Genomic DNA, 27,449 nt, shown 5'->3' with positions numbered 1-27,449 from the left:
GGTTGGTTCTGGAATCTGATCAGTTCATGCAAATGGCCGGATCGTACCGACGTCGCAAACATGAGCACGGAGCCATGCTAGTAGGCAGTGCTAGCCGAGGAGGAGCGGGAAGAGGAGCGGGAAGAGGAGCGGGAAGAGGAGCGGGACGAGGAGCGGGAAGAGGAGCGGGACGAGGAGCGGGAAGAGGAGCGGGAAGAGGAGCGGGAAGAGGAGCGGGAAGTGGAGCGGGAAGAGGAGCGGGAAGTGGAGCGGGAAGAGGAGTGGGAATAGGAGCGGGAAGTGGAGCGGGAAGAGGAGTGGGAAGAAGAGCGGGAAGAGGAGTGGGAAGAGGTTTAGGAAGAGGAGCGGGAAGAGGAGCAGGAAGAGGAGCGGGAAGAGGAGTGGGAAGAGGAACGGGAAGAGGAGCGGGAAGAGGAGCAGGAAGTGGAGCGGGAAGTGGAGTGGGAAGAGGAGCAGGAAGAGGAGCGGGAAGAGGAGCAGGAAGAGGAGCAGGAAGAGGAGTGGGAAGAGGAGCAGGAAGAGGAGCGGGAAGAGGAGCAGGAAGAGGAGCGGGAAGAGGAGCAGGAAGAGGAGCAGGAAGAGGAGTGGGAAGAGGAGCAGGAAGAGGAGCGGGAAGAGGAGCAGGAAGTGGAGTGGGAAGAGGAGCAGGAAGAGGAACGGGACGAGGAGCAGGAAGAAGGAAAGGTGGAAAAGACAGGAATGAGAGAAGGAAAGGAGGAGGTGAACACAAATGTTTGCGGCTGGTTTGGAATAGAACAGGTCAGAACGCACAGACAGACACAAACATGCACGTACAGCTACGCCGCGCCTGATCGGGAACTCTCCGAAGCCCCGCTGGTATTTAAAGCGCCCCCTGGTGGGCGGAGCTCCTCTGGGTCAGCACCGGGCCGTCACTCACCCTCTCATCTGGCACCAAAGGTCCTCGTCTCCTCCCTCGCAGGGTTCGTTACCGTCCCTGCTGTTTCAGTTCATGTCGTTAAAGCAGAATCGCACAGAAGCACAGAAGAAGTAGAAGGGGCGTGGCTTAAATACAGGTCAGACTGGTCGGGAGATCAAAGGGAACTGGGTCGCCGGGACCCTGGGGCTCCTAATGAGGGAGGGGCACCAGGATATCCACGTAGTTGATGGGAAAGAAGCCCGACTGGCCGTTGATCATCCCTTCGTACCAGTTGTCGTCGATCTGGTTGGTGAGGGTGATGATGTCGCCCTCTTTGAAGCCCAGCTCGCCGTCGTTCTCGGGTTCAAAGTCATAGAGCGCTCGGCAGCAGGGCTGGTCCATCGGCGCTGAAAGACAAAGCAACAGTTGTGAGGCGGAGCACAGCCGGTTGAAGTCCCGGGTGGGAAGAGTCACCTGGCGATCTCCCGGGCGACTTGGCGCTGTGAATCCCGCCGTTGTGGCTCTCGCTGGGGGGCAGCAGCTCCAGCGTCATGCGGGGTTTGGGCGTAAACTCCTTCCGGGGTTTACAAGACGCTTCCTTTATCCTGAACGCAGGAAAACCACACGCGGAATCAAACCGCGCTCATCATGGTGTTCCGCAGTGGCAGGTGGGCGGAGCCTACCTGTCCTCCATCTTACTGGAGAGCTGCTGGAGGATTTCAGCGGAACGTCTGTGGTACTCTAACTGGGCCTGAACCAGCGCCGCCAACTGGCTCACCTGTTCAATCTGCAACACACACACACACACGCACGCACACACACACACGTGTCAGGAATCTTTCAAATCAGGTGATCAATCAGGTGAACTCACGTCACTCTCCAGCAGGTTGAACATGCTCTGCTCCGCGATCTCTTTGCTCTCGTCGAACTTCTCCAGCGCCTGTTTGATCTCCTCATCCTGGACCTTCCCCTGGCGTTTCTTCTTGTAGTCGAAGTCCAGGCGGCGGCCCTCCATCTTCTTCAGATGGTGCTGCGGGACACAGGCCACCTGGGTGACTCCGCCTCCTCCACATCTGCACGAGGGGAGCTGATGTTGCTCACCTGGATCTCTTTCAGGTCTTTGTCGTGGAGGTTCTGCAGAGGGTCGATGAAGTTCTGTTTCACCTCCATGTCCAGGGCGTCCTTCACCTCCCCAAGCTCCTTCATCGCCTCGCTGGCTTCGATCAGAGCCGAACCTGAAGGTGACCGTGGACGAGGGGTCAAAGTGCGAGCGCGTTCAGCCCCCTCAGCTCATCACTGACACAGCTCGCTAACACGGCCGCAGGTTAAAGGTCAACAACGCTCACCAAAGCTGGAGTCCTCCCCCAGCTCCCTCCCAAACTTCAACATGGTGTCGCCCAGGACGGTCTCGGCCTGCGGGTACCCGGGTCCCTTCTCCTGCCCACGGATCTTTGACATGGTGTTGATCATACTCAGCTTGGCTCTGGACGCTGCGGGACGGGAACGCGCGTTAGCAAACAGTGGTAGCCACGTGCGCTGACGAGCTGCGTGCCCGAGTTCTTACCTGGGTTTGGTTGAAGATATTCTGTGGTTTTGGTCATGATGTCCAGCACCGCTCTGCTGGTCACGTCCACCTTCTGCAGAGCAACAAACGGGACAGGTTTGCTTCCACAACGAGGCTCCACAGGAAGCTACAGCTAGCTTAGCACGGGAAAAAGCTTCTTACAGAATAATCAGAGTCAACTCAAGATTCTAAACTAAAAGGTGGTCAAATGTTGCCTGTTTAATGCTGAACATGAGGGAATTAAAGACGTAAGTGTTTTTGACTTGTGTCCTTGAAGTCCTGGCCGCTAGGTGGCAGTGTTGGACTCAATCGCAGCGGGAACAGGAAGTAAAGGTGTAACTGCTGTTTTACAGTGATGTGAAAAACAAATAACATTTAAAATCATTTGCTTAATATACATATTTTAGTTTTACTTTTTCCATTTCTCGGAAATCATCGTCCAGTTTGGTTCCTTCTGCTCCTCCGACCTTCTCACTGACTTTCTGTAAAACAAGACACACAAACGCTTCCATGCTTAGACTGAAATATCTATATTAGTCGTCTTGTTGCGTGTTAAATTAATACATTTGATTTGGTATGAAAGAATAACTAGAAATCAATCATTCTAAACCAGGATTAACATCACAGCCAGATTTGGGATTAAATGTCATCAAAAAACATCCATCCATCCATCCATTCTCTGCCGCTTATCCGGGGTCGGGTCGCGGGGGCAGCAGCCTAAGGAGAGAATCCCAGACTTCCCTCTCCCCAGCTACTTCCTCTAGCTCATCCGGAGGGATCCCCAGGCGTTCCCAGGCCAGTCGAGAGACATAGTCTCTCCAACGTGTCCTGGGTCTCCCCGGGGGTCTCTTACCGGAGGGACATGCCCTGAACACCTCACCAGGGAGGCGTCCAGGGGGCATCCTGACTAGATGCCCAAGCCACCTCATCTGGCTCCTCTCAACGCGGAGGAGCAGCGACTCTACTCCGAGCTCCTCCCGGATGGCAGAGCTTCTCACCCTATCTCTAAGGGAGAGCCCAGCCACCCTACGGAGGAAGCTCATTTCAGCCGCTTGTACCCGGGATCTTGTTCTTTCGGTCATAACCCAAAGCTCATGACCATAGGTGAGGGTAGGAACGAAGATCGACCGGTAAATCGAGAGCTTCGCCTTTTGGCTCAGCTCTCTCTTCACCACAACGGACCGGTGCAGAGCCCGCATTACTGTGGACAAAAAAACATTTATAACTTAAACTTGTTTTTTCTGTATTTTTATTTGCAAAGTCCTAAAACCTGATTCTTTTTAGACAATGTCGAGGAAATCAATAAAACGGAGCGTTCTGTCTGCAGAGTGACGCCTCCTGCCTTTTAATCAGCTTTGGCTGCAGGGGGGCGGAGCCAGTAGGGGGTGTTTCCCGCCATGACTCACAGCCGTCGCCCCCACTGGACTCCTCTCCTGGAGAACACGCGTGTGTGTGTGCGTGTGTGTGCGCGTGTGTGAGACATCAATATCAAGATGCAGTTGCCATGGAGATGGGGTGGCTGGGCTGGTTGCAGAGGTGCAGCGACTCAGCGTTACCTCAGAGTTTCTGACTGTTCTTTTAGAGCAGTGGTCTCAAACTATCGGCCCGCGGGCCAACTGCAGCCCGCGGGCCGATAGTTTGCGGCCGCCGCCATAATAATAAAGCTTAATGTTGGTTGAGTTTGATATGAATGGCGCTTCACAGTGTTGTGTGCAGAGCTGAAGGAACCCACCAATCACGGTGGAGTATATGGCTCTCGGGGGCGGGACATCGACCGGGCTCGATACGAGCAGAGAAACATTCCTCAACAATCAACCAGCGATTGTGAATTACACAACAGTTCGTACCGACCAAGCAATCTGATTGGACAAGAGACGTCCCCTGAGTGCTCATATTGAGCATCAGCACTGAGACTTTTACTGCTGTTCAGGCGCTTCAGTTAGCAGAGACAGGAGCTCAGTCAGAGCCACACTCCCCCGACCAGGAGCTCCTCCCGCCTCTGCTGCCTGTTACAGTTACAATCGGACCTGAACGTTAAAACCCGGTCCGACCTGTGTCGATCACATAGCAGGTAAACAAACGTAATACGGTATCAACGTCTCGGTCCTGTTGCTCCGGTACTAATCAGGACGGTGGCTCCTTTAGTGACAACTTGCACTGGAGCTCGGTGGAAACGGGCGCTAGCTTGAAATGTTTACGTGCTGCCTGGCAACAGCCTCGTCTCCCTTCCAGTTGCGGAACTATTTGTCTCGGCGGAGCCAAATTAATGGTTAGATAAACAAACAAATCATAATCTTGTTGCTTGTTACTGGTAACTAATAAAATGCGCTTATGGAACTGTTGTATGAAAGCAGTATCACTCTGGAGGTCGTGCTGTTATACTGAATATCAGCACGGGCTGATTAGCTGCAGCCTCGTGCTACGATAGCATCAGTCTATGAATCACACGAGCGCTGATGTTCAGTATCACACTCAACCTTGAGTGTGATATTGCTTAAACACTCACTTTTTCTGCTGCATTTTGAATCGGAGCAGTTTGTTGTGAACTCGCAACATTAGGCGGAAATTAGGAAACATCAAGGCGACAGCGAGTGGGATTATACATAACACAGCCCCAAACGCACAGAGAAGGTTGCAGTGCTGAGGAGTAGGCAAAGTCCCAGGGAGAAGAGAGCGCCATCCGGCAGTCGAAGCTAGCTACGCAGTTAGTGAGGTGATTGCTAAAGCAGGAAAACCATCCACAGAGGGTGAATTAGTCACAAAGTGCATATTAGAGGCTGCAGGTATGGTCTGTCCAGAAAGAAAGATGAGTTTAGCAACATCAGCCTTTCTGCCAACACCAGTGTATACTCAGTTGCTCTTGATGAGACCACAGACACCACCGACACTGCCCAGCTCGCAATATATGTCCGTGGAGTTGAAGACAACTTTGTAGTTATGGAGGAGTTGCTCACAGTAATTCCAAGGCCAGACCACGGCTCAGGAGATATTTCACCAGAGGTTTGTTGGAATAACTACCGATGGAGCGCCATCAATGATGGGGAGAAAAGGGACTGGTGGCACTTGTTCAGATAAAACTGGAAGAGGAGGGTGTGGAGGAGGCCATTGCTCTGCACTGCTTTATCCAGCAGCAGATGCCTGAAGTTCGATAATGTGATGTCTGTCGTTGTGAAATGCATCAACCACATCAAAGGGGCTTTAAAGCACAGAAGGTTCCGTGCTTTTTTAGAGGAGATGGAATCAGAATAGGGAGGTGTGCTCTACTTCTCTGAGGTGCGTTGGCTCAGCAGGGGAACGTGCTGAAGAGTTGAGAGAAAAAGTGAAAGCCTCCATGGAGAAGGATGGGGTGGCTGTTCCTGTGCTGAGTGATCCCAAATGGCTCATGGACTTAGCTGTGAACATGAACTTAATGTACTGACCAAGAAGTTCCAAGGCCAGGGGCAACTTGTCAGTGCTGCCTATGGTAACGTCAGAGCATTCACCACAAAACCTTTGTTATGGAACGCCCAGGTCTCTATTTCCCAGCATGCAATGCACCATTCCGTGATCAGAAGCATGTTGATGTAATTTTGAAGCTGCAGGAGGAATTTGAACACAGATTCGCAGACTTTAAGACGCCCAGAGCCAGATTTCAAATTTTTGCGGACCTCTTCTCCTTTGATGTGCAAGATGCCCCTCCTGTGCTTCAGATGGAGCTCGTGGACCTTCAGTGCAACTCTGAACCTAAAGCCCAGTTCAGGGAGGTGGGTGGAAAGCAGACAAGCTGTCCCGGATGCTCCAGTGGACCATGTCCCTTTTTGGGAGCACGTACGTGTGTGAAAAGCTCTTCTCCACCTTGAACTTCAATAAGTCCAAGTACAGGTCCAGACTGACTGATGAGCATCTTCAAGCCCTATTGAGGGTCTCACCTGCTTCATCCCTCAAACCAAATGTGGCTCGGCCATGTGAGAGGAAACGCTGTCAGGTCGCTAGCAGCAAGAAGTAGGCAAGAGACGCCACGTTCAGAACGTTCATGTTCAATGATCCATTCTTGTTCAGAAATTAGAGGTTAAAGAGCTGTTAACACAGACATTTGAATGGGAATAATAATAATTAAATTTCTCTGGTCAGCAGCAACTATATGTGGTGTCTTCACTTTTCTATATCTGCTGTATTATTATTATTATTATTATTATATTTATTGCTGATTGCTATATTTTCTTATTAATTCTTAATTTGTTTATTTTTTCATCTTATTTTGTGTAAAAAAAAAAAAGGTGGTTGTGATGGGCCTAATGTGGCCCAGCCTCCCCCTGCCTCGCCCAGCCTCGCCCAGCCTCCCCCTGCCTCGCCCAGCCTCCCCCTGCCTCGCCCAGCCTCCCCCAGCCTCCCCCTGCCTCGCCCAGCCTCCCCCTGCCTCGCCCAGCCTCGCCCAGCCTCCCCCAGCCTCCCCCTGCCTCGCCCAGCCTCCCCCAGCCTCCCCCTGCCTCGCCCAGCCTCCCCCAGCCTCCCCCTGCCTCGCCCAGCCTCCCCCAGCCTCCCCCAGCCTCCCCCTGCCTCGCCCAGCCTCCCCCAGCCTCCCCCAGCCTCGCCCAGCCTCGGCCTCCAGCGGACCCCAGGTAAATTGAGTTTGAGACCCCTGTTTTAGAAGAAACTGAACTCACAAACTACTTCCTGTTTGATGCTCCTGGAGCTAAATGCTAAAGAGGCGCGAGCTGCCGTCAACGTGCAACATTCACTCTGAATTTCAGGCAGAAACTGGCTCATTTTCCAGCAACATATGAGATGTGATTATTTTTGATCCGTCTGAAACCGAACCAACACACCAAGAATAAACAGCATTTTACTGTTAGCAGGACTGCTAATGTTAGCCAGGACGTCACCAGGAATCATCATTGGGTCCGTGCACCCACGCTGCTGACGGTCTGAAGCATTTCCAAACGATGACTCGACACTTTTTCAGGACTGTTTACATGACGACTCAGCGATTTTTCTTGGGTTCGGTATTTTTTCTTGCAGTATGAGTTGACTTTGTAGAATAACCAGATTCACTCATTTAAACAGAAAGTTTCCATCTGCTACGAGCTGCTCATGCTAACGCCTGTTAGCCTCAGAGGAGCGCCCGGTGGGCGGAGCTTCAAACAGCTGCCCAGGATTGATGTGGCAATAAAACCAGGCAGAAAGGCTGAAGGAGGATATGAGAAAAGAGGGATGTGTCAGAATGTCCGTCAGCTCCGCAGGTCGTCACTAGACAGAGGTCAAGGGTCAGAGGTCAAGCTGCCCGCAGGTGAAAAAACACACCTGCACACAAAGATGGAGGAAGGGTTCCTGTGCAACGCCATCACATGGAAACAGCCTGAAGGATGATCAATTATTGAGCCCGTGTGTGTGTGCGCACATGCCTGGTTGCCATGACAACCCTGCCTCTTGAACCGGAGAGGACCATGTCTCAGATCCCCTCCTTCATTTCCGCTGCTGATTTTAGCATCTTTCCTCTCTCTCAGTTCTTCCTCCCACCATCATCCCTCCTCTCTTTCATGCTCTCTCTCTCTCTCTGTGTCTCTGTCTCTCTCTCTCTGTGTCTCTCTCTCTGTCTCTCTCTCTCTCTCTCACCAGTCGAGGAAACAAAGCTAATAAAATCAAGTGTTGAGCAGTGAAATTAGCAGTTCATTTAGCGCTCTGATCCAAAGCTAAGTGAGCTCCGCCCACGGTTCCTTCAGGTGATTCCAGGGACGTGTCCTCGTCCAGCTGTGCAACAATAATCAATAATCAGGTTACAGCAGCAACCAACAAACTCCTCTTCATGAATCGAGTCCGAGGTTTATGGTTACGAGTTCTTTAACCGTCCAGGTTTAGAGTCTCAGCCCAACGTGTTCCACATTAGCGCAGCTGGCTAGCATTGTAGCTAACATGGGTGGACTCAGAAGCTGTCCCGATGTTGTCCCAGGTGCTTCCCAGACGTCTGTCGTCTTTCCTTCCTTTATTCTCGTTGCTCTGCTTCTCTTCTCTCATCTTTTATTCAGATGAATCGAGGTGTCCCATTTCCTTCCTGTCTCCGCTCGCTGACAGTGGAGATGGTGGCGGACATCTTGGTTTGGGGCACAGTGACCACGATAGCGTTAGCTGCCCTCACACCGTTGATGTAGCATCCTCCTTTTAAACATGACCTCAGCAGGAAAACATCTGGCTGGTTTCTCCCAGTTCGCTCACATTTGTGAGTGTAAAATTCTGTGATGTTCCGTTTGTGAGCTGCAGAAAATGGTGAGGAATGATCAAATCCTGTTGCCCCTGGCAACAGAGGGGGAGTGCTGCACTGTGTTGGCTGGTTTGGCCCACGAATCAACAGTTGAATACATCCCAACAGAGACATCAGTTCCCACAGTTCCCAGTGCGTCTCCTGATGCGTCGCTGGTCTGAGGGTGCAGACTGGTTCCAGCTGATCTTCTCCGTCTGTAACTGTGACCTTCTGCAGTTCTGACCCAGTTCTGCCCTCAGGAATCCAAACCACCATCTGCTGCCGGAACTTTCCTGACCTGTGCGCCGCTAAGTGCTGCTGCTAACAGAGAACAACACAAACACTGGCAGATCCCAGGGCTGTTAGCAGCAGTTAGCACAAGCTAGCACAGGTTAACAGAAATGTCATCAGACTCACGCGTCCACTAAACTCAGTACAAACAAAAGAGCCCCAAAACCAGGTAGAAACCAGTCGTGCAACTGTGAACAGCAACATCCTGGCACCACGGGGGGGGAGGGGGGGGGGCACCAACAGCTACATCATGATTCTACTGGTCGTCAGTACTAAAAAACAATTAATGATCTAAATGTTGCAAATAACAGAAAGGTGAGAGGACACCGTTAGTAGAGGAGGAGGAGGAGGAGGAGGAAGAGGAGGAGGAGGAGCCGATCGGTCACATGACTCTCCCTCACATCAATCCATCAGCTGTTGTTCTGACAGATTTATCCCCACAAACCAGAGTACTAAAGTCAAAATGTGAGACAGGGGGAGGATGTTTCACTGTTTCATGAAGGAGGGATGAAGGGATGAAGGGAGGAGAAGAGCGTCAAGACGAGCGTGGAGAAATATTTCCCCATATTTAGGGATGGCGGAGGGGCGAATGAGCTTCAAAGATCTACAAAACTATGGAGGAGAAGAGAGAGTGCAGACAGGATGAAGGGCTGGAAGCAGAGGGAGGACGGAGGGATGCTGCTGAAGGATGGAGGGAATTCCCTGTTGCGCGCAGCAACAGCCAATCAGCTGTTAGAACACACGTTCAATTCATATCTGTTACGTAACATCCGCCCGCGTGCGTGTGTGTCTGTGTGTGTGTGCGTGTGTGTGGTGGGGGGGGTATGCCCCTTTGAAAGCACGAGCCACCAACCACCGATGTCATCCATACATCCGTGACGCGTTTGGTGATGATTTAGATCAAAGACAGATGAAAGGCCGCGCAGGCAGGTGAGCTGCGAGCACGCGCACACATGACGGTTGCTGCTCACCTGAGTGGCTTTATGGAACTGCTTCTTCAGCCCCGCGACAGACATCACTGCGGCTGCGGAGACAAAACACGCCGAGAAAAGACCCCGTCCCGACCTGGACGCTCACAAATGGCGGCAAAGCAGCGGCCGGAGAGACTTCCGTTATTTCAGCCCCAACCGTGGATGAGACGGGAAGAAGGCAATTGGCGGAAAAAACCCAGCGGGGTCTATTTTCAGTCTGAAAGAGGGACGAGAGGAGGGCAGAGGCACCCGGAGCGGAGGAGAGACAAAGATCGTCTATTCACACGACGACTCACTACCAGAACGGTCAACTGACCGGCGCTTCCGTCGTAGGACCGTGTCAACGTATCTACAGAATTCTTCTTCGACAGATTTTATGTTTCTACTAACATAAACAAATCGTTTAACACATTCCCCCGTAAAAGCGACAGAATATGCAAGTTTCCCTTTATCGCCTGTCGCTTTGGCGAGTGTTTCCGGGCCTCCATCTTCTTGATGTTAACGATCTTGGATAGCGAAGCGCAGTCACGTTCTTGCGTCGTCACCTGCCGCCACCCGTGACAGCGGGGTGTCCGAGTATTTTAGTCACGTACAGGTATAAACAACATACAAATATTTACAGGTGTCAATATTGACAAACGTAAAGAGACAACACACAAACGAGGCCATCAGGTTTTCAGCACCACGGCCAGATCACTGGGGCGGGGCTTCACGGTGCGTTCAAATGCATGTGGAAAAATCGAAATTTAGCCCGCGAGACAGGACCGGATGCAAAACAATTAGTCAGGAACCGATTTATTTGCAGTGCAGACAAAACAACAATACAGTAAAATAATAATAAAGATAAGGAAATATAAAAATATTCATTTACTATACAATAAGTATGTCAAGTCCACTACCAGGTTATCATCTAAAGCCTGTGAGAAGACTCATCCCCTCTGGAGATGAGCCCGATGAGGGTGGTGCCGTCCAGAAGCTTGAAGGACCGGTGATTGGAAGTGCAGCTGTTTGTGTACAGGCAGAAGAGCAGAGGGGGAGAACACAGCAGGGCGGGGGGCCGGTGCTGGTGATCAGAGTCCGAGGGGCTTCCCCAGCCAGGCAGACAGGAAGTCCGATCCCCCTGCAGGTGGGGTCAGGTACGCTTCTCCCCATCACTGCCCCATGACGGTCACTTCCAGGTGGTGTGGCTGCACTGCACCTTTAAGACACGATGACCGGTGAGAATCAAAGAGAACCTTCTGGAATTCTGCTGGAGCTCCTCCATCAACTCACAAGTCCTTGGCAGAGGGAATTTCAGGAAATATCCGGCAGCAGTGACGGAGATCGCCACGACGAGCACGAACGGGACGAGTGCAGCCAGGTGGGACCGGCCCGGCGCCGTCTCAGCTGCTTCTGTGGACGCCTTTTCCCGATCTACAGTTGGAGGAATTCCGGGAAACTCTGTTGCAGTCCTCAAGTTTGGCTCTAAAACAAAGAGTCGACATTTTGACCAGGAGGTCCGAGGAGCTCCGGCGTTGGGCTCCACGTTCCCAGCAAACACTCACTGATGACCAGCCGCACGGTTGAGTCCTTCACTGGGCTCCTTAAGGTGGGAATGAAGCACCTGTAGCTCCCCTCGTCTGCCTCCGTCACCTCCGTGATCCTCAGCGAGATGTTCCCGTGTTTCAGCTCCTCGATGAACAACGCCGTCCTCCCACGGTAGGACGCCGTCTTCATGTCCATCACCTCAACGTGGTCCCGGTAGACGTGGACAAACGTGACATGGCTCGGGTCCTGCCTGGTCCACTCCACCACTGTCTCCTCTACGTTTATAGACGGCTCCAGGTGACACGGCAGAACCACGCTGTCCCCTGACGCGGCTACGATGGGCTGAGGAGACCCGACCACGTGGGGCTGACCTGGAGGAGGTCAAACATTTGTTGACCGATGGCCAAATATTAGAGATATTTCAGAGTGATGCTTTAATTTACAGGTCAATGAACAGAAGCATCCCCACGAAGCGGATCTGGAGTCTGAATCCGGAACCGTTCGGTCCCTCCACCAGAGGTCGCTCTACCACCGATTTAGTCACAACAATAAAACGTTTACGACAGACGAGAATAACAGAATCCTAATATAATATAAAATATAAATATAAGAATTCCACATTTAATTCAGTACTTTAAGCTTTAGAAAGTTTTATTAATTTATTCCAGTTTTAGAACCTCAAACGGGGTTCTTTTGGCGGTGACGTCACCGGCGGAAGTCTTCCGTGCTCGCGGGCGTGGCACGTGGTCAGATCGAAGACGCGGGAAATGTCGCTTTAAAGCCACACAGAATAAAGTTTCCAGTTAATGGTGGGGGGCAGGTGAAGCCTCGCGAAGCTCCGAGGCTTTCCTCACAATTGTGTCGAACAAGATTCAAAGCTTCGGGACCTCAGCGATGGTGAGATCTGGTGGACAACTGTAGCCATAGCAACCTGACGCCATGACACCAAGACAAGCTCATGCTGTGCTCATCCAGGGGTTTTGTTCATTCACACCAAATAATGATTATATCGTCATTACAATAAAATACGCAGATGCTCTCCCCCTCACTATAAAACACATTCAAGATTAACCCAAAGAATCAATGCAAATTAGATTAAGGGTTCAGTGTTGGCTAAGGGTTTATTGAAAACTTTTGAGATTTTAAAACTGTTATAACTGTTATGTAATAAAACTCTAACTCTCCGAATCTCTATCTCCTCACAACCCAACAATTTATGAGCATATTAATGCATCTTATACAGCTGGTATTCCATCAAACCACTCAAATCTGTCTCGGAATGCGATTAAAAGAATGAGCCAATGAAACACACCGAAAGAATGAGCCAATGAGAAGCGTCGAGACATTTTGAAGCAATGAAGCGCGAAGCGAAACAGCGATGACGTCGTCGGTCACGTCACGCCGGCTCCGAAGCCTCGGTATCATTTACCGATCACTAACAGTTAATAAACCACGAAGTGAATCGTCAGTAATCCCAGAGAGGCAGAACGCTCCCAATATCCCATAATTCCCCAGACGGGGAAAGTTAAAAGTTGAAAGCGGAGCCGCGCGAAGGAATAAACCTGCGTTCCTACCGTCATTAGTCGGGACCGTCCGGCTCAAGGCGACGAGTGAGGCGGCCACAAGCGAAAAGAGGAGCGGGATGCGGGAAATGACCATCAATTCCTGGCTGGAATCTCGGTTACAGACGAGTTGGTGGATATTAAAAATCTGAATCACGGCCGGTGGCACGTGGCGCTTTTATCCACCTAAGCCCCGCCCCGGAATGTTTTTGCGTAGATGGAACAAGTTAGCAATACCCACGACTAAAAAAAGAAACCCGTAAAACCCGTAATTTAGTTGACTTTACATTTTGAGCTACGTATATTGTATTTAAATACATTTTGCCAGTCCTGGCACTTTTTAAAAACCCCAATTTTAACGTAATTACAATAAAACGACCAATGACCACACTCAATTAAAATGGAAACATTTCATCAGATAAAACCGGTGGAAGTTGTAGTTTGTTGTTATCAGGACTTATCGTTGCTGCCTCTGAAGTGTGACCTGTGGTCTCTGTCTCTGACGCAATGAAGAAACTTGGGGGCTGGATCGGAAGCAGAAAGTGTGAATCTTGTGAGTGTGTGAAAACAAGAAGACATTAAACCAGCTAACCCTAACCCTGCCTCGTCTAGCAGCTCTGCCTCGTCTAGCCGTCCGTGTGGGAGCGGAGCAGCATGGAGCTCACAACCTTCTGCACTGTTGTCGGTGAGTAGACGTCCAGAAGGCCCCCCAGACCAGCGACCCCCAAGGAAGAAATACCGAGACAGGACAACCCGAGGCGTCCCTCAGCAACTAACTGTCTGCCTGTCTGCCTGCCTGCCTGTCTGTCTGTCTGTCTGTCTGTCTGTCTGTCTGTCTGTCTGTCTGTCTGTCTGTCTGTCTGCCTGCCTGCCTGCCTGTCTGCCTGCCTGTCTGTCTGTCTGCCTGTCTGTCTGTCTGCCTGTCTGTCTGTCTGCCTGTCTGCCTGCCTGCCTGCCTGTCTGTCTGTCTGTCTGTCTGTCTGCCTGCCTGTCTGTTTGCCTGTCTGTCTGCCTGCCTGTCTGTTTGCCTGTCTGTCTGTCTGTCTGTCTGCCTGTCTTACAGCCACTCTGCAGGTCAGCCCCAACAGATCCCAGTTCTTCCAGTATGATGAGCTATTTCTGAGCTGCGACTGGCCGGGTAACTCATCTCGGTGGACAGTTATGAAGAACACCTCCCAGCACACGAACCAGCCTTGTTCTAACCACAACAGAGGGGACGAACCCAGTTATTACTTCGCTGCTCTGTATGAATCGGACTCGGGTGTTTACTGGTGTCAGTCGGCCGCAGGAGAACGCAGCCACGCTATCAACATCACAGTGACCGGTAGGTTAAAAGCTGCACACTTCCTGTTTCGGTCACCATTCCCGACACATAACAGTCTCTGGTGGCCCAGGAGGTCCGGTGATCCTGGAGAGTCCTGCTCTTCCTGTGGCCGAGGGAAGCGACGTGACGCTGAGGTGCCGAGCGAAGACGCCGTCCGCCAGCACCCAGGCGGACTTCTTCAAAGACGGAGCGTTGGTCAAGAGAAGCCACGATGGGAACATGACCATCCGCAGCATCTCCAGAGCTGAGGGAGGAGTCTACAAGTGTAACACCTCTGGAGCTGGACACTCAGCCGAGAGTCAGCTGACCGTGCTCGCCAGAGGTGAGGACAGCGCTCGATACCCAGGAACGCACGGGATGTTAGCTAACCCTCTTTGGTTGGGAGAGGGAAGAGCTCCCAATCTTCTGATTATTGTGGTGAAGCGTCAGGAGAGCAGGAGGCTTCAGCAGATGTTTGTCTTTGTGAAGCAGAGCGCTGTGATCCTCCAGACCCCAGGTTCCTACGCCTCCTACTTCCTGTGGTGGTTCTGGCTTTGCTGCTGGTCGCTCTGTTGCTGCTCTGCACGAGGAGGAACCACACAGGTCTGTTTGTGTGACCTTCTTAACGTCCCGTTTTCATTACCACACAGCGACCTCGATGCTGCTTACTGCAGCAGCAGAACTGGGTTACATCTCCGTGACAAATGGACAAAAACAAAGCACAAGGCGAACTCGGAAACTAAACAAACTTGAATGTGGTAAAAAAAAAGTTTGTCTCAAAACTATTCTGAGTGCTGTTCTGATTTGCTCGGTGAGAAGAAGCTTGAGAGCTGTTACAATGAGCCGCCACGTCACTGATGCACCTCCTGAACATCTGAAACGTGTGTTCATGCAGACGTGGACGAGGACGTTCCCTACACTGACGTCACTTTCCAACAGGAAGTGCAGCCTGACAGGATCAAAGGTAGAGACCGAAGCTGCTGTTATTTCTGTGCTGGCTGTGAAACCAGACCAGCAACTCCTCATTCCAGCCTCAAGACGACAGGACAGGGGGTAAATTCACTGTATAACTTCTAGTTTTGCTCCTTAGAGCTGGACACTGAAGCCACCAACTACTCCACAGTCAAAACAGGCGGCACCGACCGGAAGTGACATCATGACCATGAAAATAAGCCCGACGGCGTCCTTTGATGCTCCCCGTGTCGGATCATGTGAATAAATCCTTTCAAAGTAACAAGCCTTGAAATCTGTCTTTGACTCACGCACAAGCAAACTTTCCACTGGTGCGTGATGATGTCATGAGAGTAGAGGGATCACATGACTCTCATGATCACATGACTCATGACTCTCATGTGATCCCTCAGGTGGAACAGGTTGGAGCTGGGAACGCCCTCAGACACCTGTCCTTTCACCGTTAGCTCGGTTAGCTAAAGCAGCACACAGCGTCTCCTTTATCTCTGAATCAGATTCTTCTTCATGTTTCATGCAAATGAAGAGGAAATGAACAGAAAAGAGTCTTTGAAGGGTTTAGAAAAAATATATTAGAATTGGAACAAAGATGACAGATGATCAGGTTCTGAAAGGTAGAGCTTCCTGGTCCGATGGAGCCTGGAGACAAATGGGTGGAGTTATTTAAGGGAAAGGTTCTGCCTGTTGGTCCTGTGAGCCCACCAGGTGAGTCCAGACGTGCTGAGTCAGCTTTAATAAGCCCTCCAACATCTGGACACCGTCTGGGTCCCTCACTGATGACGCGGACGCCTCTAAAGGATATTAGCAGTGACGGGCAGGTAGAGGATCTCCAGCTCAGTCTGGATGAGGAGATCGTGGTGGATGCGGGTCTGAGATGCTCCTGAGGCGTCCGCAGCCGTCGCCAGCAGCTGGAGCTGCAGATCCACGTGCAGCCCTGCAGGCACCTGCACAGCGAGACAGTCACACATGAGCAGCCGGCGCCGCTGAGGGAGCAGCGCTGATGCGGAGGCCTACCGGCCCGGGCGTGTACAGCACTCGCAGGCCCGTCTTCAGAGGAGGCTGCTTCACTTGGAACCTTCCGGAACGCAGACAGACAGACGCCGCTTAGAACGTCCTCTGGACGTGGTCCACAGGTCACCTGGATCTGCTGCTCATACCTGCACAGGTCCACGCCCACATTCTTCATCCTCACCGTCACGGAGGCGGAGCTTCCCTCTGCCAGCGTGCCAAAGTCCACCGTGGAGGGAAACAGCTGGAAGCTTCTGAGTGCCCCCTGAGCCCTGCTCAGAGAAACGGGCCGACACCTTCTCTTCACCGGTTCTTCCACCGTCAGGAACTGGAACAGGACACATTCCACAACGGAGATTCCGATTAAAGAAAGTCTGGGGACCAGTTTAGCTCCAGCTCATCAACGTTCGCCACCTTCTGGTTGGGCTCAAAGTGACCTGCGGAGCTCAGGACGCTCGCCGGCAGCCGGACTCTGGTGCTCCTGGGCTTCCCGGTCACGTCCACGTAGACGGATTTATAGTGAGGAGACGAAGCACCAACTGGTGGAACAGGCACAGAGGTCAGAGCGGGCTGGGACGAGGACGACGGTCTGACTCTGACTGGCGGCTCCGCACCTGAGGGACACGCAGGTGCGGAGAGAAACCCTCCTGCTCCGTTCACCAGACCCGAGGTCTGCGTGGCGGCGTCTGACAGCGACCGCTCACACTTCCTGTCACTTCCTGCCGTGCCGCTGCGACAAAGAAAAACAGGACCTGTGTCACAGCAAGGCTACAGGCGTCGATCCTGGTGGGAGCCGGGATGAAGTGATAAACCTGTCGGACTGAGGCGGAGCTGGGATGGAGGGTCGGGGGGCTGCGGAGAACAAACGCAGGTCAAACGCAGGTCTGAAAAGAAGCCCGTACCCAGAGTCTCTCCCTCTGGACTCACAGCTCTGCTGAGGCAGGAAGACGCCAGACGTCTCGGACCTCCGGACGGGAGACGGCTCCGCGGACGGGGTCGGCTGCACTAAGTTCTGGAGGGAGAGAAGCAGGTGTGGCGAGCGCTGAGAGCATCGACCCGAACGGTAGGAACACCCACCTGGTACAGAGGGAGGTTCTCTGGGTGGAAGTACGGAACAAAGCTCTTGTCCCTGAGAGCAGCTCTGAGGGTTTGGTGCTGAGAGAGTTCCTGCCTGAGGAGCAACAGGCGTGAGTGGCGGCGCTGACAGACACCAACCCGAGCGGCCCCACGTACCTGTGGCGCCTGAGACGTTCGGGCCATCCGGACGTCCTCCCAGCAGCGGCCCTGCACAGAGGAGCAACGTGAACACACGGTAGATTGAGAAAGACACACAGGTGTCCTGGTCCTGGTCCAACCTGGAGGATGCGTCCCGTGCGCCCCCGTGCCGCTGCGCGGCGGCGAGCCCCTGGTCGTACAAGGCCGCCACCTCTGCAGCAGAAGGATGAAGAAGGCTGAAGTTAGGCTGTGGAAGGAACGGCTCCTGGAGGAAGCAGCGCCGCTGAGGCAGGATGACTAGAGGAGCTCGTGGTCGGGTCACACTCACCTGACGGCGTCCTGGCGAACGCAGGGCCGGCGGCTGCTGAAGGCCAGGACGCTTCCGTGGTGCCAAGCGTCTCCAGCGCGGCGCCAGGCTCCTTCACCTCCATCTCCTCTAACCGCTGCGTCCTGCTCATCAGAGCCTCGATGTATTCCTGCCAACAGAAGCACATCGCGTCTCCAGCTGCTGGAAGGCCCGAGCGGACCCAGACCGGAACCAGTCTGAGGCTTTCAACACTGAATTGTCCTGTGTCACCATCAGACGCGCGTCCAGGGCGTCCCGGTCCACGCTGCCGAGCGGCCGGTGCTCACACAGCTCCCTCATCTCCAGAACGTCAGGGCAGCTCCTGATAGGTCGGCGCGGCGCTCCAGACGCCTCTTTTCCAAAGGTGGTCCCAAAGCCAGGACCTGGAGTCTTGTTCTGGAGGGGAGGGCTGGACGTCAGGGTCGGGTCTGAATGCGGCGCGCGTCTGCTCCACAGCCGTCTCACCTCTGTGCGGGGGAAGTCCGCCCAGCTGCGGTTCCTGAGGTTGGGCGGGGCGATCTCAGGGAGCCTTTTTCCCACCGTCCACTGCGACCACAGACTCCGGCGAGCGGGCCGCAGGACGGTGATACCAAAGCCGCCTGAAAAAGACACAGACGTCATCCGGGTGTTGTCCGGGACTTCAGAGAGGCTCGTGAAGCGAGCACCTGAGTCCGGCAGCGGCTCCTTCAGCAGGGCCACGGCAGGATCGGAGCGGGCCTGATGGAACTCTTCCTCCACAGTCGGAGAGCTCAGCAGTTCCAGACCTGAGCCGTCCACGTGGACCAGGAACAATCTGCAACACGGAAACCAAGGAATCCTATTGTGATTCCGTTTCAGCCCCTTGGGCTCCCGGGACTTAATCCCACCTGGGAAGATGTTCCTGCTGGGACTGCTGTTCCTGGACCGCCTCCTGCTCCCGTGACCCTAAACAGACAGAGGAGTCTCCGTTCTCCGTCACCTGCGGCACAAACACTGATCAGTAACAGCAAACACGTCTGGAGGCTTTGATCCCTGAAGAGACCTGGAAGTGGTTTCCCTGGGGGTCTGTGATGTCACAGGCTACTCTGTGCGTGTGGCTCATCCTGTAGACTGTAGCGCCACCTGCTGGACCGGAGCTCGTGTACGCGCACGTCCCATCGCCATGGATCTTCAGTTGCCCGCCGTTTGACGGAGACACCTGTGAGGGGAGACGAAGGCATGAAGATAAAGCATCTGCTGCCGTCCTGACTCAGAGCACCGGCCGTCATCCACTGGCCTCAAAGGTTCCCTGACTGGTCCCCGTGACGACGCTTCCATCGGCTAAGACGACCTGAGCTACGCCTCGTTCTGGGATCATGAGCACGGTGGCACAACCCTCCTTCTCCACGGACACAACCTTCTCTCGGTTGCTCTGAGTCGTCCCACCGTCCCCGGGCTGGGACACGTCTTCCTCGCTCTTCTTAAAGTCCTCGCTTGGAACGGAGTCCTGGGTCGGGCCGGGGGTCGGGCCGGGGGTCGGGCTGGGGGTCGGGCTGGGGGTCAGCTCGCCCCCTGACGTGGGCGTCGTCTTCTCAGTCTGCTTCACTAGAACACAACAAACAGAATCATAGGAAGGATTCTTGTGATCTGCACCATCCTGCTGGACAGCTGGGTCACCTGAGGCTGCTGGGGCATCTGCTGGTCTGTCCTGGTACCAGGTGGTGATTCTGGTTCCGTCTGCATGTTCTACAGCTTGAGATCCGTCTGGCTTCTGAACCATAACCACCTGATCTTCACGGGTCAGCATCACCTGAATAAAACTGCTTGGTTACTAGTTTATCTGAGCGGTCCAGCGGCGCCGGCGGCGGGAAGCGGCTCTCACCTCATCGGTCCCCGGGTCCGTCGCCTCGATGACGAGGAGGTCCGCCAGCCGTTTGTGCGTGCTCCCCCCCGTGTGGGTCCGTTCTCCTCGAGGAGTCGTAGTTATCCAACTGCCTCTCTGGGTCGGCGTCGCGGCCGAGCTCAGTTCTGCACACACACACACACACACACACACACACACACACACACACACGATGAACACACACACTATGAACACACTGGTCCTGCAGTGTGGATTCTGTTCTGCTGCTCTCACCTTCTGCCTTCTGATCCGGTTCTTTACTCCCTTTCACCACCTCAGGATCAGGGTCACACGCTGGAGCAGAATCTGAGCTGGACCTGACCGAACCGTCTGCAAACAGAACCTGTGGAGCAGATCCTCTCAGTCATCACAAGATCCATGTTTCCCTTTACCTTCAAGCCCCTACCTGAGTGGACCCGTCCCTCAGGGCCCGGATCACATCTCCGGTGCTGGTGATGATGCGGAACGTTTCTTCGGAGAGGAACAAGTCCGGGAGCGGAGCTGCTGTTCCTGCTCCATGCAGAGGAAAGCACTGTTTCACCGCCACCCCCTGGTGCTGCGGGGACACTCCTGGAAGCACAAACACACCTCAGCCACTTCCTGTCTGGAACACCTACACCGGTACCAACGGGTCTCGGCCCACCTTGTGCGACCTCCCGCCGGAACTGCACTAGCAGACCGTTGGGAACAGAGAGGTTGAGGCCACTGAACGGATGTTGGGATCTCTGCAACAACAAGAGCGACGCCACAAGCACGTGGACATTAACAGCATTTCCCTTTGGGAGCGGAACCACGACAGCGTTCATCTGTGCGTAACCGGATCGCCACGGCTGAACCTGTGATTCTGAAGGTCTGATGTCTCCGTGTGTCTCAGAGGAAAGTGGACCCAGATCTGCTGCGCTGGTCCGAGGAGGCGTTCCAGGAACATCACCTGGAACACAGTTAGCACGCTCATACGTCCGCCTGGAGCCGTTAAACTGCACCCATGTGACCTGCTGTGTGCTCGGGGTGAAGACCTGGCGATTGTCCCGTCGGCCCGTAGAAGCTGTAGGACATTTGGACGCCGCTGTGCAACAGTGCTGTGAAAGAACCCAGCTTCACTTCTCTTCTGATCAGACACTCTGGAAAACACCCAGGTGTCAGAAGGTCGCGTCAGTCTGCAAACGTGCACTTTGTTCCTGCGTCCTACCGCTGCTTTGTTGTTCTGGGTTTTCCAGTTGGACTCGGGCGGCGCCGTCTCGGTCGATGTGCGTGCAGAAGCGATGGCCGTCCTTCCTCACGACCACTTTCAGCAGCTGGGAAGCTGCAGGGGACGACCACGACCGTGACCTCCGTGGAGACGCCACAAGTCCAACACACTCGAAAACAACGTCAAAAAAATACCTTCAACATATCTGATGTTCTCCACGGTGACGACTCCTCCGTCTGCAGGACGCAGGTGCTGCACGCCACCGGACACGCGGATCAACATTCCGCCGGTGCTCAAGCCGATGAAACTCTAAACAGATCTGAAAGTCAGGTGGGATCACAGAGAAGCTGCGGTTCTAATCCTGAATTCAAGAGTTTCCTTTACGCTGACGGGCTCCTCTCCTGGGTGCAGTTCTGCACTTTGCCCCACAGGGGGCGCTGCCTCGGGACCCTTCTCAACATTTGCAGTTCCTCTCTTGTGACCTGCTGATAAATTGCTTTTTTTGCTGTCTGCCTGCTTCCCCGCCTCCTGCTGCTGTTTGCCTTTGGGGCCGTTTTTCGGCTTCTTGCTCTTCTCCTCATCCTGCTGCAGTTGTTCCTGCTCCAACTTCCAGGCCTGAAACATCAACAAACATCAAAGAAGCAGTGGAAACCTGGGAGAACCATCCAGTGGTGGGGTCACCCCAGGAGGCCTTAATTCTTTACATATTTAACATCAACATATGGGAGGTGAAATGAAGTGGTTAAAAACGCTAAAACTCTTCAGAGCGTCTGAAGAGGTTTAGCTTGACGGGGCAGCAGCAGCCTGTGACGGCGAGGAGCGCCCACAGGGGTTCCACAGGGAACGCCCCCACTCTGCTACGGTGGTGCAACACTGCTGACTCACTCACTTTGAGAGAACCTTCTCGGATGATCGGCTCCTCCTTCTCCTGAGTCTGCAGGTCTGAGAACAGCAGATCACAGCTCGTGAGCATTTCCGAGATTTGACGTTTTCCACTAATGATCTGGAAACCTTCTGGAAACCTTCTGGCACCTTCAGCAGGACAGAGGTGTTGGACCTTTGCAGCCTCTCTTTTCTCCTCTTCCTCCCTTGTCCAGTCAGAAATGGTGTCTGCCACATGTTCCAGGTAATTCCTGCCAGTCAGGCCGGAAAAGGAGTTGAGAGCAACAACTCAGAGTCTGCTGAGAGAAGCCAAACACGCTCACCTGAATCTAACATCTGTGTGAAGGCCCACTTCCCAGAATTCCTTGCTGTGGCGCTGCGGACCCGTTGGGTCGTGACAGAAGACATAGACGATGTTGTTGAGGCGTCCTGTGAACGTGTCCAAACAGCAGAACTGGTCCCAGGCCGCCTGCAGCACCTGCGCGCGAGCAAAGGGAGGCGGGTGAGGTCCAGAGGAGCAGCGGGGACAAGCACGGCGTGTCCGACCTGTGAGAGGACAGCAGCCTCGTGCTGCTCCGTGAAGCACCAGGCGGACAAACACCTGAGCCTGCAGCTCTGGATGTCAGCCAGCTCCAGCTCAGGACCCCTCCCAGGCGCCACCTGTGAGAACGGCCCAGCGGGTTAACGTCAGAACAGGACCGCGGGTTCTGGAGTCAAGCTGCAGTACCTCCGTGTTGTCGGGGTCCTCAGCAGCGCACGTCTGACCTGGAAGCACAAACCGTCAGATCGACCCCGTCGTCATGTCCATCAACAAGTCACCTAAAGGCCGTGATGCCACCTTGAGCCCGTTTGTTCTTCAGCTGCAGGTCGGCGAAGGACGGCGGGTCGTCCCAGGGCAGCACTGGGGCTGCTGGTCCCAGCAGGGCAGGACGCCTCTGCAGCACGCCGTCGGGGTCCGGAGTGGTCAGCGGCATGCTTTCGAACACGCTCCGATGAAGGAAGCGCTGCACCTCTGGCCATGACGCAGCATCTGCAACAGACGGGAGCCGTGAGTGGACGCCGCCGCGGTGGGAGGAGCAGCTGGTGTCGCACCGTCAGCGCAGTGATGCCGTAAATGCTGCCTGATGCTCCTCCAGCAGGGGGCGCCCTCCCCCCGCTGACCGCGGAACTGGGTGGAGCGGCACAGCGGGTGCAGCCTGGCCATGGCCTGCTCGACCCGCTCCGGACTGAACTCCTCCGCTGCCTGCGAGGCACAGACGCACAAACGCGTTAGAACCTCCACGCTCAGCCGCCTGGACTCCTGACTCAAGCCAACATGGATTCAACTTGCGTCGACGCCCCTGAAGCGGCGAGCCGAGTCGTCGTGGTGCCTGATGATCAGAGGCTGCTCGCCGTTCTTCTGGGCCGGTCCAGCCTCAAACATCTCTCTGAGCCTCTGAAACGCACCGGGACAGAAGACAACGACCATCTGGTTCATCCACAGGTGATTGACGCCACATAAACAAATAAACAATCCTAACCCCCCCCCCCCCAGGGATGTGCCTTCATAACAACTGTTATAGCACGATAATAACCCCGAGACTTGGAAATAAAGTATTTAAATCAAGTTTCAGTCAGAAAACAGGTCTGCTAATGCAGGACTGATTGGCTGGTTCTGTCCCCTCAGCCACCAGCGCTGCGGACGCCGCGCGTCATGTGACCCACACACCTTCCTGTCTGCAGCGCTGGGTCCTGGGGGCAGCAGGCGCCTCAGCATGCTGCTCCGCTCCTCAGGGCTGCTGCTCTGCGGGAGAAAACGCCGCAGCATGAAGACGGTCACGGCGTCGTCCAACCAGGACGCAGCTGGACGCTCGGACGGTTCAGGAGACGATTGGGAGGAGGTGAGCACCTGCAGGAGGAGGAGGGGCTGGAGTACTGACACACACACACACACTCACACACACTCACTCACACTCACTCACACACACACACACACACACTCACACACACACACACTCACACACCTGTTCCAGCATGCAGTGCAGGATCAGCCCCACGGAGCAGGACTCGGGAGGGACCTGGTCCAGCAGGTTTCTATAGCGACGCATGTCCACCTCAGCGGGGGGAACCAGCTCCTCGGCCTCTGTTGAGAGAGGAAACGTGGTTGAAGCCAGAGACGTTTCTCCGGAAGTGACCCGAGCCGTCCGAGACTGACTGAGCTGTGGCGCCGCTTCCTCACTGTCCGCCTTCTTCTTGGAGCGGGGCGTCGCTGGCGCCGCCTGCTGGCAGAAACACACATGAGCGGGGGGCCAGAGGTGTGTGACCCCCGCCCCAGGGCCCCACCCACAGGATGATGGTGCAGAACAAAAGAAAGATTTCAATGGACCTTTTTCAGCCCGTCTTCCCTCCCTGCAGCCGGGGAAGCACCATCACCGCTGGTGCGGTTCTGGCCCGGTTCCACCTGGAGACCAACACAAGGCGTGTGTACCTCTGCCTGCTGCGGGGGCAGCCTGGGCCAGTCCGGAACCTCGATGAGCCGGATGTTGTTCAGGTAGTGCTGATGTTGCCGGCGCCACTCCAGGCAGTCGTACAGGAGGTTGGCCACGCCCCCAAAGATGCGGATTCCCGTCTCCAGCTGCAAGAAGCAAATATTAAAGGCTGGCGAGGAGGAACCGCGCGGCGCCCGTGTGGGCCCGGCCTCACCTCGGCCTCCGGGCTGTGAATCTGGACGGTGTAGCTGAGCTGGACCACGTCCGGGAGTCTGGACTTTGCTGAGCCGCTGTTCAGAACAGGCACCAGCTCAGACCAGAAGAGATCCAGCTTCCTGGCCAGCTCCGCCTCCGCCTCCGTCTCTGGGAGACACCAAAAACCCGTGAAGACGGGACACCAACCTGCAGTGGGCTCACCGGTCGCACTGCTCACCTGCAGGCTGGCCGTCGCCCTGGCAACGCTCTTGCCGTTCTGAGTCCTCGGAACACAGTCGGATGACGGTGGAGACGTGGACTCCCACAGCGTCCAGTGCTGCGATGAGGAGGGGCCGGTAGAACCCACAGAGCAGGACGTAGAGCTGAGGCCCGTCTTCAGGTCGATCTGGTGGACAGAGACAAGGTCCAGAGCTCAGGCAGCACCGGCGGGTCCACACACCTGGAGATGGCGCGTTACCCATGACGGTCGCCACGGCGACGTGGCCCCGACGCTTCAGCTTGGTCTTCTTCTCACTCGTCTCCGTGTCCACATCGTCCTCCTCAGCTTTACTGTCCTGACACTTCACAGAGAAAGGTGATGATGATGAGCCAGACGCAGCGGCCCCGCCGACCCGGACTACGGTCAGACCTTCACCTGCTGGCTCTGGCGGTTCTGCTGGTCCTGGCGTTTGAGCTGGAGCAGCAGACACTTCACCACCTTGGCCAGCAGCTCACAGGGGACGTCCTGCGCCGCATCCAGCAGCGCTTTGGCTGATTCCGCCACCGCTGAGTGCTGCCAACACACAAATGCATCTTTCTTTCCCGACCCGAGAGCCAAACCTCCGGGACTACTTTACCTCGTAGAACGGCGGAAGAGTCTCCACTTTTTTCCCTTTGACGTTCCCAAACTCGCACAGCTGCCAAACAGAAGGTTGGACAAGAGTCAACACTGAGCGGCGCTTCGGCGGCACAGACTGAACGAGCTGGTGGCACCTTGTCCAGCACGCCGTCCCAGGTCAGCAGGGCGAAGTGTCGCCGGATCGGCTGCTGCACGGCCGAGATCAGACAGCGGCTCAGCGCCTCCTCGGCCGGACCGCTGCCAACCACCAGGGAGACGCAGGCCCGCCACGAGTCCTGAACACAGCGTCACAAGAGTCCGTTAGCGGGATGCTAATGTGGGACACGTCTGTTGACAATGTCAAGCTAGGAGACGTCGTTCCAGGACATCAAAGACCGACAGGAAGTGGAAGCTTTGATCAAAGCAAAGAAGAGCGCTCAGACCTCCTCGAACAGGACATTGGCGAGGCCAGAATCCGTGTTCTTGCTGCTCCCCGCGGGCTCGACAGCTTTGGACTTTTTGGCTGGAGCCTTTTTTTGCTTTGGCGGCATTTTCTGGAAAAAAGCCACAAATTAATGATGAGTCGCTCATTTAATCGTTTAATCATTCAATAAAACTAAAGAGTGAAGATTCCTGCTCGTTCGCCTTTTAGTTCATTCTTTCTCTTTTTACTTTGAAACTCCGACAGACAGAAAAAGACAAAACAGAAGAAAAGATGAAAGAAATGGAGACATCAAAGAGTTCCAGAGCTCCTCCTGAAGCTCCTGATGGTTCTGTGAAACACCTGAGCTGCAGGTGGAACCAACACCCAGACGTGTTGTCAGAATAATCAGGTTCAAATTGAAATATGAGACATTTTAATTGTCATTTCAAAAGAGAATCATGTTTGAATGTAAAATACTGTAAAGACGTCAACAAAGAACAAGAGAACATTAGCAGCTGTTAGCAACGAAGCTATTGAGGATTTTCTAAAATATTTTTTCTCAAAACACACACACCTAGTTCTCAATTTGTAGTTTGTATTTCTTTTTAAAAGTTGCTGAATATTGATGTTAATCTGCTGTCAGAAAATCTAAAACAGTTGTAATGTTGGATATTAATTACAATCAAAACTCTGTTGACCTTTCAAAGATCAAATGTCAAAACTACTTTGATGCTTTGCTCTTTAGACATGTTTGATCCTATTTTATGGTGAAGTTTTCGCTCACGCAGCACCGTTGCCCCCATGACTAATGGCTTCAGGTTCCGTGGTGGGTTTACTGCCCCCCCATCACTAATGGGCTTCAGGTTCCGTGGTGGGTTTACTGCCCCCCCATCACTAATGGGCTTCAGGTTCCGTGGTGGGTTTACTGGGCCTCTTGGCAGGTGGAGGGTCGGGCTGGTGCTTGTTGTAGCTGCTAGATGAAGGTAGCCACATCAAGGTTGATGACCCGGTGCAGACAGAACATGGATGGTGTTCTGGTGGGAGGGGCAGGTGCCAGAACACCTTCAGAGCACTGCCCAGGTGCCCTCGAGCAAGGTACCGAACCCACAAGTGCTCATCTGGGGCCCTGAGATGAGCTGGACTCATCCAGGGGGGACCTGCCTTGGCCTGAAAGCTAGCATGCTAGTTGTAGCATGATTAATATAGACAGCAGATGACAGGATGATACAATCTTAAAGGTTTAAGGAAAAACTCAAATTAAGACTTTGGGTTGTCCAAAACCAGCAGCTTTGAACCCCTCACGGCTCTCGCGACTGTCGATTTTAAAAAGTTTCCCTGGAATACAGGAAGCGGGAAGGGACAAATACGGGCCCGCGAGAGGTTGGAGCCGCGGATCGTTTTCGGCGGCCCGCGGCCCCACAACCGCTCCGGCCACAACAAACCTCAATCCCCGTGGAACCTCCGCCTCCGCTCCGTTGGAACTTTTCCTTCGGATTTTGTGACGTTTCCTCACCTACTAAATCGAACTTTAACAGATACTTTGGCGCGGGTTGGTGCCGAGCGTTGCGAGGCGCTTACGTTGCCCTGGCAACGCATGGGCTGTGGATACCCGAGCGGGCTTTTCGAAGAGGACGGAAGATGGACGTCGTTTGGGAAATATTTGCCTGAATCTTGTGCTTTTCACGTTTATTTGAACGTGTCCATCCGCAGATATAAACATGCTCAGCTAACAATTATCTTTCTCT

The 27,449-nt window shown here is 54.0% G+C and overlaps 4 protein-coding genes across 11 annotated transcripts; 1 reads left to right on the top strand and 3 right to left on the bottom strand.

The window, feature by feature from the left end:
- Window positions 1-597: 597 nt before the first annotated feature.
- LOC101070329 (endophilin-A1-like) lies at window positions 598-10,548 on the bottom strand. The gene is made up of 9 exons (XM_029840045.1): window positions 9,918-10,548; window positions 2,855-2,923; window positions 2,442-2,514; window positions 2,224-2,367; window positions 1,979-2,112; window positions 1,749-1,907; window positions 1,561-1,664; window positions 1,352-1,482; window positions 598-1,284 (listed from the first exon to the last, which is right to left on the bottom strand). The coding sequence occupies exons 1-9, from the start codon at window positions 9,960-9,962 to the stop codon at window positions 1,088-1,090; spliced, it is 1,056 nt and encodes a 351-aa protein (XP_029695905.1). The 5' UTR covers window positions 9,963-10,548; the 3' UTR covers window positions 598-1,087.
- A 148-nt stretch (window positions 10,549-10,696) lies between these two features.
- Window positions 10,697-13,421, bottom strand: LOC105418880 (myelin-oligodendrocyte glycoprotein-like). Of its 2 annotated transcripts, XM_011619972.2 has the most exons (4): window positions 13,019-13,417; window positions 11,462-11,815; window positions 11,190-11,381; window positions 10,697-11,115 (listed from the first exon to the last, which is right to left on the bottom strand). In XM_011619972.2, the coding sequence occupies exons 1-4, from the start codon at window positions 13,101-13,103 to the stop codon at window positions 11,069-11,071; spliced, it is 678 nt and encodes a 225-aa protein (XP_011618274.1). In that variant the 5' UTR covers window positions 13,104-13,417; the 3' UTR covers window positions 10,697-11,068. The 2 variants fall into 2 exon arrangements, with proteins under 2 accessions (XP_011618274.1, XP_011618273.1); XM_011619971.2 differs by having other exon boundaries at window positions 10,697-11,381; window positions 13,019-13,421.
- Window positions 13,018-15,543, top strand: LOC101072820 (low affinity immunoglobulin gamma Fc region receptor II-a-like). 3 transcript variants are annotated; one of them, XM_011619974.2, is made up of 7 exons: window positions 13,018-13,135; window positions 13,520-13,691; window positions 14,070-14,330; window positions 14,401-14,652; window positions 14,802-14,912; window positions 15,205-15,273; window positions 15,400-15,543. In XM_011619974.2, the coding sequence occupies exons 2-7, from the start codon at window positions 13,661-13,663 to the stop codon at window positions 15,459-15,461; spliced, it is 786 nt and encodes a 261-aa protein (XP_011618276.2). In that variant the 5' UTR covers window positions 13,018-13,135; window positions 13,520-13,660; the 3' UTR covers window positions 15,462-15,543. The 3 variants fall into 3 exon arrangements, with proteins under 3 accessions (XP_011618276.2, XP_011618275.2, XP_029695916.1); XM_011619973.2 differs by having other exon boundaries at window positions 14,799-14,912; XM_029840056.1 differs by lacking the exon at window positions 13,018-13,135 and adding an exon at window positions 13,151-13,168 and having other exon boundaries at window positions 13,622-13,691; window positions 14,799-14,912.
- A 287-nt stretch (window positions 15,544-15,830) lies between these two features.
- On the bottom strand, window positions 15,831-27,301 carry spag17 (sperm associated antigen 17). Of its 5 annotated transcripts, none has more exons than XM_029839972.1 (47): window positions 27,147-27,301; window positions 25,724-25,834; window positions 25,436-25,576; window positions 25,300-25,359; window positions 25,092-25,235; window positions 24,921-25,023; window positions 24,681-24,848; window positions 24,462-24,610; window positions 24,145-24,393; window positions 23,974-24,037; window positions 23,783-23,901; window positions 23,488-23,667; window positions 23,110-23,214; window positions 22,872-23,022; window positions 22,618-22,809; window positions 22,507-22,544; window positions 22,326-22,439; window positions 22,103-22,257; window positions 21,930-22,030; window positions 21,787-21,839; window positions 21,282-21,512; window positions 21,092-21,206; window positions 20,898-21,011; window positions 20,725-20,829; window positions 20,545-20,639; window positions 20,352-20,433; window positions 20,115-20,278; window positions 19,943-20,051; window positions 19,688-19,833; window positions 19,483-19,615; window positions 19,103-19,410; window positions 18,869-19,024; window positions 18,714-18,805; window positions 18,313-18,640; window positions 18,079-18,243; window positions 17,830-17,977; window positions 17,642-17,714; window positions 17,520-17,570; window positions 17,364-17,457; window positions 17,214-17,298; window positions 17,099-17,138; window positions 16,901-17,016; window positions 16,701-16,825; window positions 16,436-16,614; window positions 16,293-16,353; window positions 16,081-16,222; window positions 15,831-15,931 (listed from the first exon to the last, which is right to left on the bottom strand). In XM_029839972.1, exons 2-47 carry the CDS (start codon window positions 25,829-25,831, stop codon window positions 15,879-15,881), a joined length of 5,904 nt encoding a protein of 1,967 aa, XP_029695832.1. In that variant the 5' UTR covers window positions 25,832-25,834; window positions 27,147-27,301; the 3' UTR covers window positions 15,831-15,878. The 5 variants fall into 5 exon arrangements, with proteins under 5 accessions (XP_029695832.1, XP_029695831.1, XP_029695828.1 ...); XM_029839971.1 differs by having other exon boundaries at window positions 17,099-17,298; window positions 18,313-18,446; window positions 18,513-18,640; XM_029839968.1 differs by having other exon boundaries at window positions 17,099-17,298.
- Between the last annotated feature and the right edge of the window lie 148 nt (window positions 27,302-27,449).

The sequence above is a fragment of the Takifugu rubripes genome, chromosome 8 (assembly GCF_901000725.2).
Source record: "Takifugu rubripes chromosome 8, fTakRub1.2, whole genome shotgun sequence".
NCBI classification, from domain to species: Eukaryota; Metazoa; Chordata; class Actinopteri; order Tetraodontiformes; family Tetraodontidae; genus Takifugu; species Takifugu rubripes.
The sequence above is the reverse complement of the archived record's forward strand: the minus strand, read 5'-3'. Positions and strand labels throughout refer to the sequence as shown.

Excerpts from the sequence above, each read along its gene's own strand:
- LOC101070329 (XM_029840045.1), bottom strand. The coding sequence starts at position 9,962 with ATGTCTGTCGCGGGGCTGAAGAAGCAGTTCCATAAAGCCACTCAG. Across the intron at positions 2,924-9,917 it reads AGTTCCATAAAGCCACTCAG|AAAGTCAGTGAGAAGGTCGG; the intron begins GTGAGCAGCAAC and ends CTTGTTTTACAG. Across the intron at positions 1,665-1,748 it reads TCAACCTGCTGGAGAGTGAC|ATTGAACAGGTGAGCCAGTT; the intron begins GTGAGTTCACCT and ends TGTGTGTTGCAG.
- LOC105418880 (XM_011619971.2), bottom strand. The coding sequence starts at position 13,103 with ATGGTCATTTCCCGCATCCCGCTCCTCTTTTCGCTTGTGGCCGCCTCA. Across the intron at positions 11,816-13,018 it reads GACGGTCCCGACTAATGACG|GTCAGCCCCACGTGGTCGGG; the intron begins GTAGGAACGCAG and ends GACCTCCTCCAG. Across the intron at positions 11,382-11,461 it reads AACCGTGCGGCTGGTCATCA|AGCCAAACTTGAGGACTGCA; the intron begins GTGAGTGTTTGC and ends TCTTTGTTTTAG.
- spag17 (XM_029839968.1), bottom strand. The coding sequence starts at position 25,831 with ATGCCGCCAAAGCAAAAAAAGGCTCCAGCCAAAAAGTCCAAAGCTGTC. Across the intron at positions 24,038-24,144 it reads GGGAAGACGGGCTGAAAAAG|GCGGCGCCAGCGACGCCCCG; the intron begins GTCCATTGAAAT and ends TTCTGCCAGCAG. Across the intron at positions 19,616-19,687 it reads CGGACCCGGGGACCGATGAG|GTGATGCTGACCCGTGAAGA; the intron begins GTGAGAGCCGCT and ends AGTTTTATTCAG.
- LOC101072820 (XM_011619973.2), top strand. The coding sequence starts at position 13,661 with ATGGAGCTCACAACCTTCTGCACTGTTGTCG. Across the intron at positions 14,653-14,798 it reads GCTGACCGTGCTCGCCAGAG|CAGAGCGCTGTGATCCTCCA; the intron begins GTGAGGACAGCG and ends GTCTTTGTGAAG. Across the intron at positions 15,274-15,399 it reads GCAGCCTGACAGGATCAAAG|AGCTGGACACTGAAGCCACC; the intron begins GTAGAGACCGAA and ends TTTGCTCCTTAG.